The sequence below is a fragment of the Podarcis bocagei genome (assembly GCF_964188305.1).
Source record: "Podarcis bocagei genome assembly, chromosome: 8".
Classification (NCBI taxonomy): Eukaryota; Metazoa; Chordata; class Lepidosauria; order Squamata; family Lacertidae; genus Podarcis; species Podarcis bocagei.
In genome coordinates, this window is record NC_138133.1 from 91,897,959 (window position 1) to 91,912,567 (window position 14,609).

The 14,609-nt window shown below is 51.5% G+C and overlaps 1 protein-coding gene across 1 annotated transcript in view; it reads right to left on the minus strand.

Annotated features, from left to right (window-relative positions):
* The window catches only part of TONSL (tonsoku like, DNA repair protein), a 37,027-nt gene extending 27,920 nt beyond the window's left edge, over positions 1 to 9,107 (minus strand). The window contains exons 1-6 of the mRNA XM_081204350.1: positions 8,982 to 9,107; positions 7,213 to 7,308; positions 6,334 to 6,476; positions 4,969 to 5,152; positions 4,629 to 4,758; positions 2,310 to 2,481 (exon numbers count right to left, since the gene is read on the minus strand). Coding sequence (XP_081060476.1) covers positions 2,310 to 2,481; positions 4,629 to 4,758; positions 4,969 to 5,152; positions 6,334 to 6,476; positions 7,213 to 7,308; positions 8,982 to 9,012 — 756 coding nt within the window. The 5' untranslated portion in view covers positions 9,013 to 9,107. The remainder of the gene's footprint in view (positions 1 to 2,309; positions 2,482 to 4,628; positions 4,759 to 4,968; positions 5,153 to 6,333; positions 6,477 to 7,212; positions 7,309 to 8,981) is intronic.
* Positions 9,108 to 14,609: the final 5,502 nt, after the last annotated feature.

Below are 14,609 nucleotides of genomic sequence, written 5' to 3' on the forward strand. Positions count from 1 at the left end.
ATCAATAGAGACACCATATTCAAATTACTTGTTGACACCTGGCTCCAAATACAGTTATTGTCATGAGACTCAACTTTGATTCTCACTGCTCTTAGCGCTCCTTTTTCACACAGAGTACATTTTGTATGTACATAATTGGGAAAGCCAGAATAATTGACATGAGCAAGGTTTTATATAATAATAATAAATCATAATAAATTTTATTTATATCCCGCCCTCCCCAGCCGAAGCTGGGCTCAGGGCGGCTAACAACAATCAAAATAATCCAATGTTCTAAAAACATTTCATTATAAAAATTAATTAAAATCAAATTGATGGCAACCATTAAGCAAAATTCTGTGCAGATTGCCAGAGGAGGGGGTCAGGCTGCGCCCTGACCAAAGGCCTGGTGGAACAGCTCTGTCTTGCAGGCCCTGCGGAAAGATGTCGGGTCCCGCAGGGCCCTAGTCTCTTGTGACAGAGCGTTCCACCAGATTGGAGCCGCGGCCGAGAAAGCCCTAGCTCTAGTTGAGGCCAGCCTAACCTCTCTGTGGCCTGGGATCTTCAGGATGTTTTTATTTGCAGACTGTAAGTTCCTCTGTGGGACATACCAGGAGAGGCGGTCCCGTAGGTACGAGGGTCCTAGGCCGTATAGGGCTTTAAAGGTTAAAACCAGCACCTTAAACCTGATCCTGTACTCCACTGGGAGCCAGTGCAGCTGGTATAGTACCGGATGAATGTGATCTCGCAGCGAAGACCCCGTAAGGAGTCTCGCCGCGGCATTCTGCACCCGCTGGAGTTTCTGGGTCAGTCTCAAGGGCAGCCCCACGTAGAGCGAGTTACAATAATCCAGTCTGGAGGTGACCGTCGCATGGATCACAGTGGCTAGGTCAGGGCGAGAGAGATAAGGGGCCAACTGCTTAGCTTGGCGGAGATGAAAAAATACCGCCTTTGTTGTAGCTGTAATCTGTGCCTCCATAGAGAGGGAGGTATCGAAGATTACACCCAAACTCTTAACGGACCATGCTGGCACTAATTGCACCCCCGCAAGAGATGGGAGTTGCCCCCCCAATCCCATAGCGTCCCGTCCCAGCCAGAGGACCTCTGTCTTCGAAGGATTTAACTTCAACCGGCTCCCACGTAACCATCCAGCCACAGCTTCCAGACATCTGATCAGTGTGTTTGGGGCCGAGTCAGGATGGCCATCCATCAACAGATAGAGTTGGGTGTCATCAGCATACTGATGGCAACCCAGCCCAAAACTCCGGACAAGCTGGGCGAGGGGGCGCATAAAGATGTTAAAAAGCATCGGGGAGAGAATCGCACCCTGAGGCACTCCACACACCAAGGAGTGGCGCGATGACAATTCCCCCCCAAGCGCCACCCTCTGTCCCCGACCAGAGAGAAACGAACGCAGCCATTGAAGGACTGTGCCCTGGATCCCCATGTCGGAAAGGCGGTGGTCCAGGAGTTTGTGATCGACCATGTCAAAGGCTGCTGACAGGTCTATGAATGCCTTCCTGTGTCTTGGTTCATTGTACCATTGGATTGCTGGAAGAGGGACCCCAAAGTTCATCTAGTCCAGCCCCCTGAGGTGCAGGAAACATGAGTTCAGCCCTCAAATGCTTCACAAATATAATTCGGAGGGTGTTATTGGATTGCTTTTATTTTGATTATATATTTTGTGGTTTTGTATTTTGATTTTGTGCTGTGACCCACCCTGAGACCTCTGGGTATAGGGGAGTATTTAAATTCAACTCATAATAATAAAAATAAAATGGAAGACAATTAGCCATGTGGCTTCTGCACCGATAATTCACAACCCATGTTAGAAGGGTGGAGGAGAGAAGAGGTTGACGAGGAGATTCTGTGCTTGCAAGACAGAAGAGATTGAAGGCATAGCTCTACTCCAAAAAGGTGTCAGATGCAGACTGGGGACACCTCATCCCACTAACACAAGAATTAACGGGAACCACCTTTGGAGAATGGATCTGATGCGATTCAACCAGGTAAGAGCATCTCACACACAGAACCCTGTCTAACCCTGGAACTCACCCCCACCACTCAAAACCCCCGGTAATGGTCATCTTTTAGACGGACGACTCGCACCGCGTCACTGTCTCCCTTTGCAGACAAACTGGAAGCCCAATGAGAACCATCTTTGGAGAATGGATCTGATGCGATTCAACCTGATCGGAGCATCTCACGGACAGAAGCTGCACACAGCCGCTTCCCCAGGCATCACACGCACCCCCATCCAGGCCACCGCAGTCCCCGTCCCCAGGCCAGAGGACCTGGAAAGGCACCTGCCCCACCTCTGCCCCCCTCACCTGGGCAATGCTGGCACAACACTCGCTCTCCATGTACTTCTCTTTCATCTTGCAGGCGCACTCCCGCGCCCTCTCCAGGCAGCGCATGGCCTTCGAGTGCTCCCCCTCCCGCAGGTGGATGTTGCCCAGGTTGAAGTAGGCCCGGTAGAGGTCTTCGTGCAGCTGAGTCTGCCTAGGGGAGGAGAGAGGAAGCCTTTGACAGCTGCCCGACAGCTGCTTTGGACTACAGCTCCCATCAAGCCCAGGCAGCACGGTCACATGATGCAGGAGGGGGCCTAGCGAAATCACAGCACACGTGCCGACGGGGGCAGGTGGGAGACTACCAGCATGTAGCCGATCAGTTCAACGCCTCTTAGCTAGGAGGAAAGACAGCTTGTGAAATTAGCAGGGCAGATGTTTGGCAGAGAGAGCGGACGTCCAATAAATATATACACAGAGTTTCCCAGTTCAGCATTAGGAACATAAAGAGCCTGCTGGATCAGGCCAAAGTCCCATCTAGTCCAGCAGCCTGCTCTCACATGGGCCAACCGGACGCCTTTGGGAAACGTGCAGGCAAGATTCAAACTCAAGACCCCTCTCCCCTCCTGTGGCTGCCAGCACCTGGTGCTCAGAAGCAGAGCTGACTTGATAGTTTTCTCCTCCATAAATTTGCCCATTCCTCTTTTAATAATAATAGTAATAAAATTTATTTATACCCCGCCCTCGCCGGCCAGAGCCGGTTTCAGGGTGGCTAACACCAATAAAATAAAATCACGGTAAAAACATAATAGGGGGAAAAGAGAGGGGGGAAAACAATTTAAAATACAGTGGTAACTCGGCTTAAGAACTTAATTCGTTCTGGAGGTCCGTTCTTAACCTGAAACTGTTCTTAACCTGAAGCACCACTTTAGCTAATGGGGCCTCCAGCTGCCGCTGCACCGCCGGAGCACAATTTCTGTTCTCATCCTGAAGCAAAGTTCTTAACCCGAGGTACTATTTCTGGGTTAGCGGAGTCTGTAACCCGAAGCGTATGTAACCTGAGGGATATGCAACCCGAGGTACCACTGTACAGGTTAAAATGCAATTTAAAAAGCAGCCTCATTTTAAAAGTAGCCAATAGATCAAGACCATAAGGGGAAGGAAACATAAGGGTCAGAGTGAGTCCAAACCAAAGGCCAGGCGGAACAGCTCTGTCTTGCAGGCCCTGCAGAAAGATGTCAAGTCCCACAGGGCCCTAGTCTCTTGGGACAGTGCGTTCCACCAAGTCGGAGCCAGTGCTGAAAAGGCCCTGGCTCTAGCTGAGACCAATCTAACCAGCTTGCGACTTGGGACCTCCAAAATGTTGTCATTTGTGGACCTTAAGGTCCTCCGTGGGGCAGACCAGGAGAGCTGGTCCCATAAGTACGAGGGTCCTAGGCCGCATAGGGCTTTAAAGGTCAAAACCAGCACCTTAAACCTGACCCTGTACTCCACTGGGAGCCAGTGCAGTTGGTAAAGCACTGGGAGAATGTAATCCTGCGGCAAGGACCTCATAAGGAGCCTCACCGTGGCATTCTGCACCCGCTGGAGTTTCTGGGTCAGCTTCAAGGGCAGCCCCGTGTAGAGTGAGTTACAATAATCAAGCCTGGAGGTGACCGTCGCATGGATCACTGTGGCCAGATCAGGGCGAGAAAGGTAAGGGACCAAATAACTGCTTTTAAAGCCATCCAACCCATACTGCAAAAGTTCCATAGTTTAGCTACATGTTGCATGGCTCTGCAAAACGACCACATGACAGGGCCCTACATCAGTGTTTCCCAACCACTGTTCCGCGGCACACTAGTGTGCCGCGAGATGTTGCCTGGTGTGCCGCGAGATGTTGCCTGGAGGGAGGCGGGCGAGTCGGGCGGCGAGAGGCGGGGCGGTGGCGGCGAGGAGAGGCCGCCCAGCGCGGGGCTCTCGCCGTCTGCCTGCCTGGCTGCCTGCGAGCTCGGCGGGCAGCGCCTCCGTCCGCAGCGCCCGCCTCGCGGCTCTCATTCCCTGCCCCTGCCAAAGCTCACCCAGCCAAGCCGCGCTCTCCTTCCTGCCTCGCTTTGCTGCCTCCTCCCCCCCCACCCCCAAAGCTTGGAGGTTCCCCGGCAAGGGGGAGGGAAAAAAATTGAAACTTAACACTTTCGTGCGTCCCTCCCGGCGTGACGCTGCGCGCTGACGTCACGGGGCTGTAATGGTGGTGTGCCTCGAGATTTTTTTCATCAAACAAGTGTGCCTTTGCCCAAAAAAGGTTGGGAAACACTGCCCTACATAAAGGTCAGGGGGAGGAGGAGAGCCCTAGAGCCCCACAGGGCCCAGCCCAGCCCTTACTCAGAGATGTAGATGCTCTTTTTGATGTAGTAGGCATGCTTGGCTGGGTTCTTCAGGCTGTCGTAGACCAAGCCGAGGTTCAGGTAGAGTCGCGCCCTCATCTCGCTGGCCTCCCGCTGTGGCACTTCCCCTGTGAGAAGGACGCAGCCTGCCGTTACCCCCTGCAGGTAGCAACCCGCACACAATCCTCCTCCCAGGGGCCGAGAGGGTGGCCCTCCATTCAGCTCACAGCATCCGCTGTTTCAGCATCCGCCAAGGCAACGTGAAGTCCTGAATTCTCAGCAGAGAGTCTCAGGATGAGGCTCCCTCTCAGCTCCCTTCCCGCCTCCGCCAGAGGTACCTTCCAGCTGCTCCTCCAACACCTGCAGGCTCTTCATGAAGGCCGCCTCCGCCTCCTGCAGGGCCTCGCTCGAGGGCTCACTTTCCGCCATGAACATGTACGTGCGGCCAATGGTGGCCCAGGCCCTCTGCTGCTCAATGGGGTTGCAGAGGGAGCGGGCCAGATCCAGGTGGCGGCGCTGGTGCTGGAGAGAGGAACACAGAGGGGAGGGTCAAGGCCAGGTCCCCCGGGAGCATCCATCCCCAGTCCCACGAGAGAACTGGACGGGCCTCAGAATTCTGCTTTTCCTTCTCCTGGTCCAGGCCCCCACCTCCAAAGCAGCAAAGGGCCACATTCCCTTCTAGACAACCTTCTGGGGGCCACGTGCTAGGTGGGCAGGGCCAGAGGGCAAAGTGGATGGAGTCATTCATGCTCATGTTACCTTTGTACTGTAGCTTAATTGTTACACACACTCATGCATTCCTCTCTATCCTGCATCCAGGAAGGAAGAAGCTCAAAGGAACGCAGCAAAGGGATTGATTTACTGTTGCAATGGTTTATGGCTTATCAATAGCAAGGTCCCTGTGGTGAAATACAGATGAGACATCTTGTGACTGTGGAGCAAAATCATTTGGGGCTTTAATTTTTAAAACTGAACTTCACCTGTAAATCTCAGGGTAGTTCACAATATAAAAACACAGTATAAAAACACAAAGTGCATACATAAGTTTATATGATTTGTGTCCTTTGTTCGGATCTACAGTAGACACTAGGGTTGCGAACATGATCCATGCGGGATGCACGTTTGCAACCCACAGTGTTTGCAACCCACAGCAGCACGTCTGCGCACGTGTGGGTTGCGATTCGGCACTTCTGCAGAAGCTCAAAATGCAATTCAGCGCTTCTGCGCAACCACCGAAACCTGGAAGTAACCCTTTCTGGTACTTCCAGGTTTCAGCAATCCGTAACCCGAAAAAATGCAACCTGAAGCGTCTGTAACCCGAGGTATGACTGTACAGTCATACCTCGGGTTGGATATGCTTCACGTTGAGTGTGTTCGAGTTGCGCTCCGCGGCAACCCAGAAGTAACGGAGTGTGTTAATTCCGGGTTTCGCCGTTCGCGCCTGTGCAGACACTCAAAATGACATCACATGCATGCGCAGAAGCGGCGAAATGCGACGTGTGCGTGCGCAGACATGCCGTCGCTAGTTATGTTTGCTTCTGGATGCGAACGGGGCTCCGGAACGGATTATAAATAACAGTTTCAAAGCAGTTCTTGAAGTAAGCACCACTTTAAGGGATTTTGTCAAAACCGGGGGGCTTAAAGCTGCGATCTCTGGAAAGAGCTTCTACCCTCCGGACTCCCGCCTCCTCCAGCCCTCGCACCTTCAGTGCAGCTTCATAACTCTCCAGCTCAGCCAGGCACTCCCCAATTTTCCGGTGGGCCACAGCACAGCCGATGGCATCGTCAACACTCTCCAAGAGACGCAGCTCCTGCCGGTGCTCCTCCAACGCCTCCTCAAAGCGCCCTGCCAGGAAAGAAGGGTCAGCGGTGGGCCTTAGAGGGCAGGCAAAGCAAGTGCCATGTGCATGCTATTGCACCAAGGGAGTGGAGGGAGAAAAACGCATTTCTCCCCTAGATGCGCCAGAGCAGCTTGGGGGCTTGCTCAACTGAGCGCGGGGAGTCTTCTGCGCCTCAACTGAGCAGGTTAAGGGACCACCACCTACTTAAAGTAGCTGTTTAAAGCTATTTCAAAGTTGCCTGGATCTGGAAGCCTAGAACCCATGTACCTACAGGACCACCTCTCTTGGTATGCCCCGCGGAGGACCTTAAGGTCCACAAATGACAACGTTTTGGAGGTCCCAAGTAGCAAGGTGGTTAGGTTGGTCTCAACTAGGGCCAGGGCCTTTTCAGCACTGGCCCGGACTTGGTGGAACGCTCTGTCACAAGAGACTAGGGCCCTGCGGGACTTGACATCTTTCTGCAGGGCCTGCAAGACAGAGCTGTTCCGCCTGGCCTTTGGTTTGGACTCGGTCTGACCCTTCTGTTTCCCTCCCCTGATGGTTTTGATCTATGGGCTAATATTAAAATGAGGCTGCATTTTAAATTGCATGTTAACCTGCATTTTAAATCCCCCCCCTTTCCCCCCTAGTATGTTTTTACTGTGATTTTATTGGTGTTAGCCGCCCTGAGCCCGGCTTTGTCTGGGTAAGCTGGGGCATAAATAATAATTATTATTATTATCATTATTACAGGACACTCACCATGACGAGCCAAGATCCCTCCCAGCTGGTTACAGAGGGCTGCTTCCTCCTTCAGGTCCCCCTTCCGCTGGGCTTTCTCCTTGTCCTTCTGGAGCTCTGAAGGACAGCAGCAGCAGAAGACCCATTAGTCTCGTCCGGTTAGAAAACATGGATATTTACTGTGTTAATTATAATGACTATTACTATTACTCTTGAGAGTCCCATGGACTGCAAGAAGATCAAACCTCTCCATTCTGAAGGAAATCAGCCCTGAGTGCTCACTGGAAGGACAGATCCTGAAGCTGAGGCTCCAAGACTTTGGCCACCTCATGAGAAGAGAAGACTCCCTGGAAAAGACCCTGATGTTGGGAAAGATGGAGGGCACAAGGAGAAGGGGACAACAGAGGACGAGATGGTGGGACAGTGTTCTCGAAGCTACTAGCATGAGTTTGACCAAACTGCGGGAGGCAGTGGAAGACAGGAGTGCCTGGCGTGCTCTGGTCCAGGGGGTCACAAAGAGCTGTTTTGGGACTACAACTCCCATGATGCCTAGCTAACAGGACCAGTGGTCAAGGATGATGGGAACTGTAGTCCCAAAATATCTGGAGCGATGAGTTTGCCCATGCCTGGTTTACCCCGTGGTGGTGGTGAAGGGGGGGGGGGCTAAGGCAGTCTCCCTGACTTAAAAATGAGTTAAATATGTTATGCAAGCTCCCACTTCTCTCCCCCCCCGGCAGGTAACCCAACCCTCCCCTCCCCCCCAGGTATCACTCTCCCTCCCTCAACCCCTCCAGGCAGGGGTGCCAACTTGAATAAAATGGGGGGGGGTTCGTTCTAGTTAAACCCCGCCCCACATAATCAATCGCATGACGCAGTGCCCCCCGACTTAAATGGAAATGCCCATAAACTTGGGGGTGTCCTTGAATATTTTATTGGGGGGCGAAGGGCCCCCTGAGTTGGCCCCTCCCCCTCTCCCCTTCAGGCAACTCTCTCCCTCCCCCAACCCCTTCAGGCAGTTGGGGGGTTCCTGTTAAGCCCTGCCCTGCATAATTGATCACATGACAGGGCGCACCCCCATGCCCATCAACTGGGGGGTCTCGAATATTTTATTGGGGGGGTGAAGGGCCCCCTGGGTTGGCCCCTCCCCCTCTCCCCAGGACGCCCCTCCCCCTTCAGGTAACTCCCTCCCAACAGAGGTGAATAAACGTAACTAAAATGGGGGGTTTCCCCAGTTAAGCCCCCCCCACATAATCGATCACATGACGTGGCACACCCCCCCCATTCCCTCCCCAACCCCATTCCCAGGGTCTCGAGTATTTTAGGAGGGGGGCGAAGACCTCCTCCCCCCTTCAGGTAACTCCTCCCCTCCCCCAACCCGTCCAGGCAGGGGGGCCAACTTGAATAAAATGGGGGGGGGTTCTAGTTAAACCCCGTCCCACATAATCAATTGCATGACGCAGTGCCCCCCCCCGACTGAAATGGAAATGCCCATAAACTTGGGGGGTGTCCTTGAATATTTTATTGGGGGGGCGAAGGGCCCCCTGAGCTGGCCCCTCCCCCTCTCCCCTTCAGGTAACTCCTCCCCTCCCCCAACCCCTCCAGGCAGGGGGGCCAACTTGAATAAAATGGGGGGGGGGGTTCCCTCAGTTAAGTCCACATGACCACATGACGTGGCGCACCCCCCCATGCCCATCAACCTGGGGGGCACCCCGAATATTTTATGAGGGGGCGAAGACCCCCCCCGGCCCCCTGAGATGGCCCCTCCCCCTCCCCCTCCCCCCCCCACTCACGGCGGATCTCTCTGTCCCGCGCGCCCCCCATGGCCGCCCCCGCCGCTTCCGCCTCGCCTCTCTCTTCCCTTCCGCGCCAAACTCCCGCTCGCCCGGAGGACTCCCCTGATTGGCCGAGCCCTGGCGCGCTCCCATTGGCTGAGCGCCGCCCAACCGCGCGCCGCTTCTTCCTCCTCTTAGCCACGCCCCGAAGAGGCGGGGCCAGCTCAGCTGCTGCTGCTGGCTCCGCCCCCCCCGATGCTCCTCGGACGCCTCGCTCTCCGGCGGGACTCCTGCCTGATTTCCAAGAAGGGGGGGGGGAGGTTGCTGGTGAGGAGCCGGATTGAGGTTGGATGAGGCCCTAAGGCAGGGATCAAGCACACTTTTTCAGCAGGGGGCCGGTCCACTGTCCCTCAGCTCTGCCTCTCTTTCAAATCAGAACCAGTGAAGGCGGTGAAGGTCTGGAGGCGGTTGGAGGATGGATGGTGGCTAACAGATTGAGGTTGAATCCTGACAAGACAGAAGTACTGTTTTGGGGGGACAGGAGGCAGGCAGGTGTGGAGGGTTCCCTGGTCCTGAATGGGGTAACTGTGCCCCTGAAGGACCAGGTGCGCAGCCTGGGAGTCATTCTGGACTCACAGCTGTCCATGGAGGCACAGGTTAAATCCGTGTCCAGGGCAGCTGTGTACCAGCTCCATCTGGTACGTAGGCTGAGACCCTATCTGCCCGCGGACTGTCTCGCCAGAGTGGTGCATGCTCTGGTTATCTCCCGCTTGGACTACTGCAATGCGCTCTACGTGGGGCTACCTTTGAAGGTGACCCGGAAACTACAACTAATCCAGAATGCGGCAGCTAGACTGGGGACTGGGAGCGGCCGCCGAGACCATATAACACCGGTCTTGAAAGACCTACATTGGCTCCCAGTACATTTCCGAGCACAATTCAAAGTGTTGGTGCTGACCTTTAAAGCCCTAAACGGCCTCAGTCCAGTAGACCTGAAGGAGCGTCTCCACCCCTATCGTTCAGCTCGGAAACTGAGGTCCAGCTCTGAGGGCCTTCTGGCGGTTCCCTCACTGCGAGAAGCCAAGTTACAGGGAACCAGGCAGAGGGCCTTCTCGGTGGTGGCGCCCGCCCTGTGGAACACCCTCCCACCAGATGTCAAAGAGAACAACAACTACCAGGCTTTTAGAAGACATCTGAAGGCAGCCCTGTTTCGGGAAGCTTTTAATGTTTGATGTATTATAGTATTTAAATATTCTTTTGGAAGCCGCCAAGAGTGGCTGGGGAAGCCCAGCCAGATGGGCGGGGTATAAATAATAAATTATTATTATTATTATTATTATTATTATACCTCAGACCTTGTGGGGGGCCGGACATATTTTATTGGGGGGGGGGGGAATGAATGAATTCCTATGCCCCACAAATAACCCAGAGATGCATTTTAAATAAAAGGACACATTTTACTCATGTAAAAACACGCTGGTTCCCGGACCGTATGTCCAGCTGTCCTTTGTCAACAACAAATGGTCGCTGTTTTTGTGTTGAATATATGCTATATCAGGCACCCCCAAACTTGGCCCTCCTGATGTTTTGGGACTACAATTCCCATCATCCTTGACCACTGGTCCTGTTAGCTAGGGATGATGGGAGTTGTAGTCCCAAAACAGCTGGAAGGCCAAGTTTGCCTATGTCCGTGCTATACAGTGGTACCTCAGGTTACAGATATTTCAGGATACAAACTCCGCTAACCCAAAAATAATACCTTGGGTTAGGAACTTTGCTTCAGGATGAGCTAAAGTGGTACCTCAGGTTAAGAACAGTTTCAGGTTAAGAACGGACCTCCAGAACGAATTAAGTTCTTAACCCGAGGTACCACTGTACAGTAATTTATGGACCTAAAGCCATTTGCACATGCAGAATGTAGGCACCCTATATATATAGAAATGAGCAAACCAGTGATATTTTGGGAAGCAGGCTAGCAGGCGGGGCTCATTACTTACATCACAGGAGCCTACACAACACAAAACACTGTTGCTGTATATTGGTTTCATTTTATTTTTTATCTTATATTTTGGAAATGTACATTCAGCGTTTGTTTTTTCTTTAAAAAATTTGCCCCCCCCCCAAGAGTGGGACCCTAACAACAACAACAACAACAACAATAATAATAATATCTTTATTGTCATTGCCCCCTCTCGGGGACAACGAAATTACTTGGCTGCTCCATCCACCCAGGTAGGGCACTCCACACAAAGTCAAAACAACTATAAAAACACTAATTAAAATAGCTTGTTTAGCTTATATGTCAATCTGGCACTGAGCTGCCCCCTGGGACTTGGCTTGTGGGGAGAAATCTCCATAGCAAGTAATCAGACTCCAAGCATGGCAGAAGGGCCCAGGGGTTAGATCCTGACATTCTGAAGACATCGGAAGGCAGCCCTGTTCAGGGAAGTTTTTAATGTGTGACATTTTAATGTATCGTATTTTTTGCTGTATAAGACTCACTTTTTTCCTCCTAAAAAGTAAGGGGAAATGTGTGTGTGTCTTATGGAGCGAATGCAGGCTGTGCAGCTATCCCAGAAGCCAGAACAGCAAGAGGGATTGCTGCTTTCGCTGTGCAGTGATCCCTCTTGTTGTTCTGGCTTCTGAGATTCAGAATATTTTTTTTCTTGTTTTCCTCCTCCAAAAACTAGGTGCGTCTTATGGTCTGGCACATCTTATAGAGCGAAAGATACGGTGTTTTTCATCTTTGTTGGAAGCCGCCCAGAGTGGCTGGGGAAACCCAGCCAGATGGGCAGGGTACAAATAAATTATTATTATTATTATTATTATTATTATTATTATTATTATTATTATTATTATCATCCCTGCCCAACCAAAAAGCACCGAGGAGGGGCAGGACTGGTGAGCAGCCATCTGTTTCTCAGTCTGGTCTACCTCGCAGGGCCGGCATGAAGATGGAACAAGGGCTTGATCCGCCTTCCTTGGAATTCCAGCAGGCAGCAGGGAGAGAGATGGAGCACAGCTGGGAAAACACCGTCCCCCTTTATTAACTTTGCTAAAGGTGGAGTTAGATGAGTAGCAAAGGCAGGTCCAGCTCTAGTCCGTTCTACAAGGACAGCTGCCCCCTTCTGCCTTATTCTGCTGCCCTTTTGCTCAGAGAGACGCAGCTGGAAGCCTCTCAAGGGCATGCTGGGACATGTAGTCCTGCGTAGGCAACCCCATGGAGACAGAGTGGTCAGTTTCTTCTACCAAGCACTGCTGAGCAAGCGCAATGGGGCATGCTCAGTGACAGCAACTGAAGCCCTTTGGCTGCCCACACTTGGGATTTGAATTTAGTGCATTTGGTATGGAGAGGGCGAGAGATGCGTTATTCTGATGAGCTCACCACAAGGTCCTTTCCTCCAACAAAAAGCAGACAGTCCTCGTGGAAGCTGTGCAGGGCCATCAACTGCAAAAAGTGCTTCATATTGATTGTGTTGCAAGGCTTAGGACAAGGAGGTCAGACAGCATGACTTAAGGCTATGGTGCGAGATTCAGAGAAGGGAGATTTGAGGCTGTTTCTGAACCTCTTCTTCACTGGACCAGTGAAGACCAGGCCACTGGCCTATCCAATATCCTGTTCTCACAGCGGCCCGTCAGAAACCCTCAAGAAGGATCTATGCTCAAGAGCCCTCTCTCCTCCTGTGGCTTCCAGATTCAGAAGCATCGCTGCCTCCAGCTGTGGAGGCAGAACCCAGCCATGTCTGTGTTCTTATTTCTATTTTGTGTTCTTATATTGCATTTTTGTTATGAACTGCCCTGAGATCAATGGACAAAGTATGGTCTACAAATTTAATAAATAATAATAATAATAATCCTGGTTGGTAGCCATTGACGGCACTCTACTTCATAAATTTGTCTAATCCTCTTTTATAGCCATCTAGGCTGGTGGCAACTCAGTATGCTTTGCTGTGGCTGGACTGGATTGCACCCAGGGAGATAATGGAACAATTGCCAGCATTGAACTACATAAACAAAGGCTTCATGTAGAGGTATGCCAGGTAGTCAGGGCTGCAAATCAATCACTCAATCCACCTTTATCCATGTTTATTCAGAAGTCCACTGTGCTCAGATTACTCCCACATCAGTGTGCGTACAATCACAGCCTGCATTTAGCAAGGGCATAAAGCCCCTTTCCTAAGGGAGAAAGCTATAGAGGTTGGGGCATTTTGTTTGGAGAAAAGGAGAAGGGAACCTAGGTTAGAAACCTGAACATATCCACCTGCTTAAAAGCCCTACTGGACTTGGATGGACTAGTGAACAAGCGTAGGATTGCGATGCAGAGATGCTAAAATTATGAAGGTTGGGGAATGTTATTCATTTATATTCCACCTTCTTGCCAAAATGGCTTCTCTGAAAATAGAAAGGGTTGTTCCCTTTCATTCTGTCACTCACACGCAATTCAAAATAGAGGTTATCCAATGAAACTGACAGGCAGCAGATTCAGGAATTGCCTCCTTCTCCTAATGCAGTATTAGTTAGTGGAAACTGGTGAATTTTCAGAAACAGCTGAGCAGCAATGAATGCCACATACCTGTTACCTGATCATGTCAGGTTAGGGCAGCAGGGAAAACTTGGACCATTGCAGCTCTGTTCTCTTTTAGCATAAGGCTAGTTAACAAAGGTTCTGGTGGGCTGAATGTGTGGAGACATACAAACAGGTCTAACCATCACACTGTTTAGACCTTTAACCCCCCTCTCCAAACTGTCCATCACCTCTCTAAATACTACTGCCTCTGGGGACTCTTGAGGTCTCGCAGCTACCAGGCACCATCTTAGTTCCCTCTAATGGCAAACTGAGGTGGCTGAGTACAAACAAGTGTGGGGCTGCTAAAGAAACCACCCAGTTGGTATCAACACACCCAGGTGAATTCTGAGGGATGCAGAAGGACAAATCACTTAAAAAAAAACAGAAGAGGCGTACCCCTTTCTCATTTTTTTTTTTTAAAGCTCAATTAGAACAGAACCTGCTTAGTGGTTCCCAGAAGCCACAGAATGCCAAGTGCTGGATGGAAAAGAAAAAGAACGAAAGGTTGAATTGGCCGTTTTATAGCACTTCTTGCTCAGTGTTGTGGAGTCATAAAATTGTAGAGTTGGAAGGGACCCAAAATGCCATCTAGTCCAACTCCGTTTTTGCAGGTCCCTTGTTCTCTGAATGTGTTCGAAAGCGATTTACGCCAGATGCCATACATCCTAGAGCAACCTTTCTCAACCTGTGGGTCCCCAGATGTTGGACTACAACTCCCATCACCCCTAGCTAGCAAGGCCAGAGCTCAGGGATTATGGGAGTTGTAGTCCTACATCTGGAGGCCCACAGGTTGAGAACAGCTGTCCTAGCGGAAGCTGCCTTGACTCAAGTCAGCAGCGGTCTATTGAGTAGCCCAATGTTGTTTCTTGTCCGGCACCAACCTTCCAAGTTGATTCCCACTGCTAAGGGGTTTGCTCTCCTGATGCACCTCCCCTCAGAACCCTCCATGCATTATTCCCAATATCCTGGCTGGGCGATTCTGCTCAGTGAGCCTCACTCACCCTAGAAGGGGGAGAGAAGTCTTGCAAGGTGAGTCTATTCCCTACACTTCGCTTTCAACCTCCAAAAAGGTGGAGGTG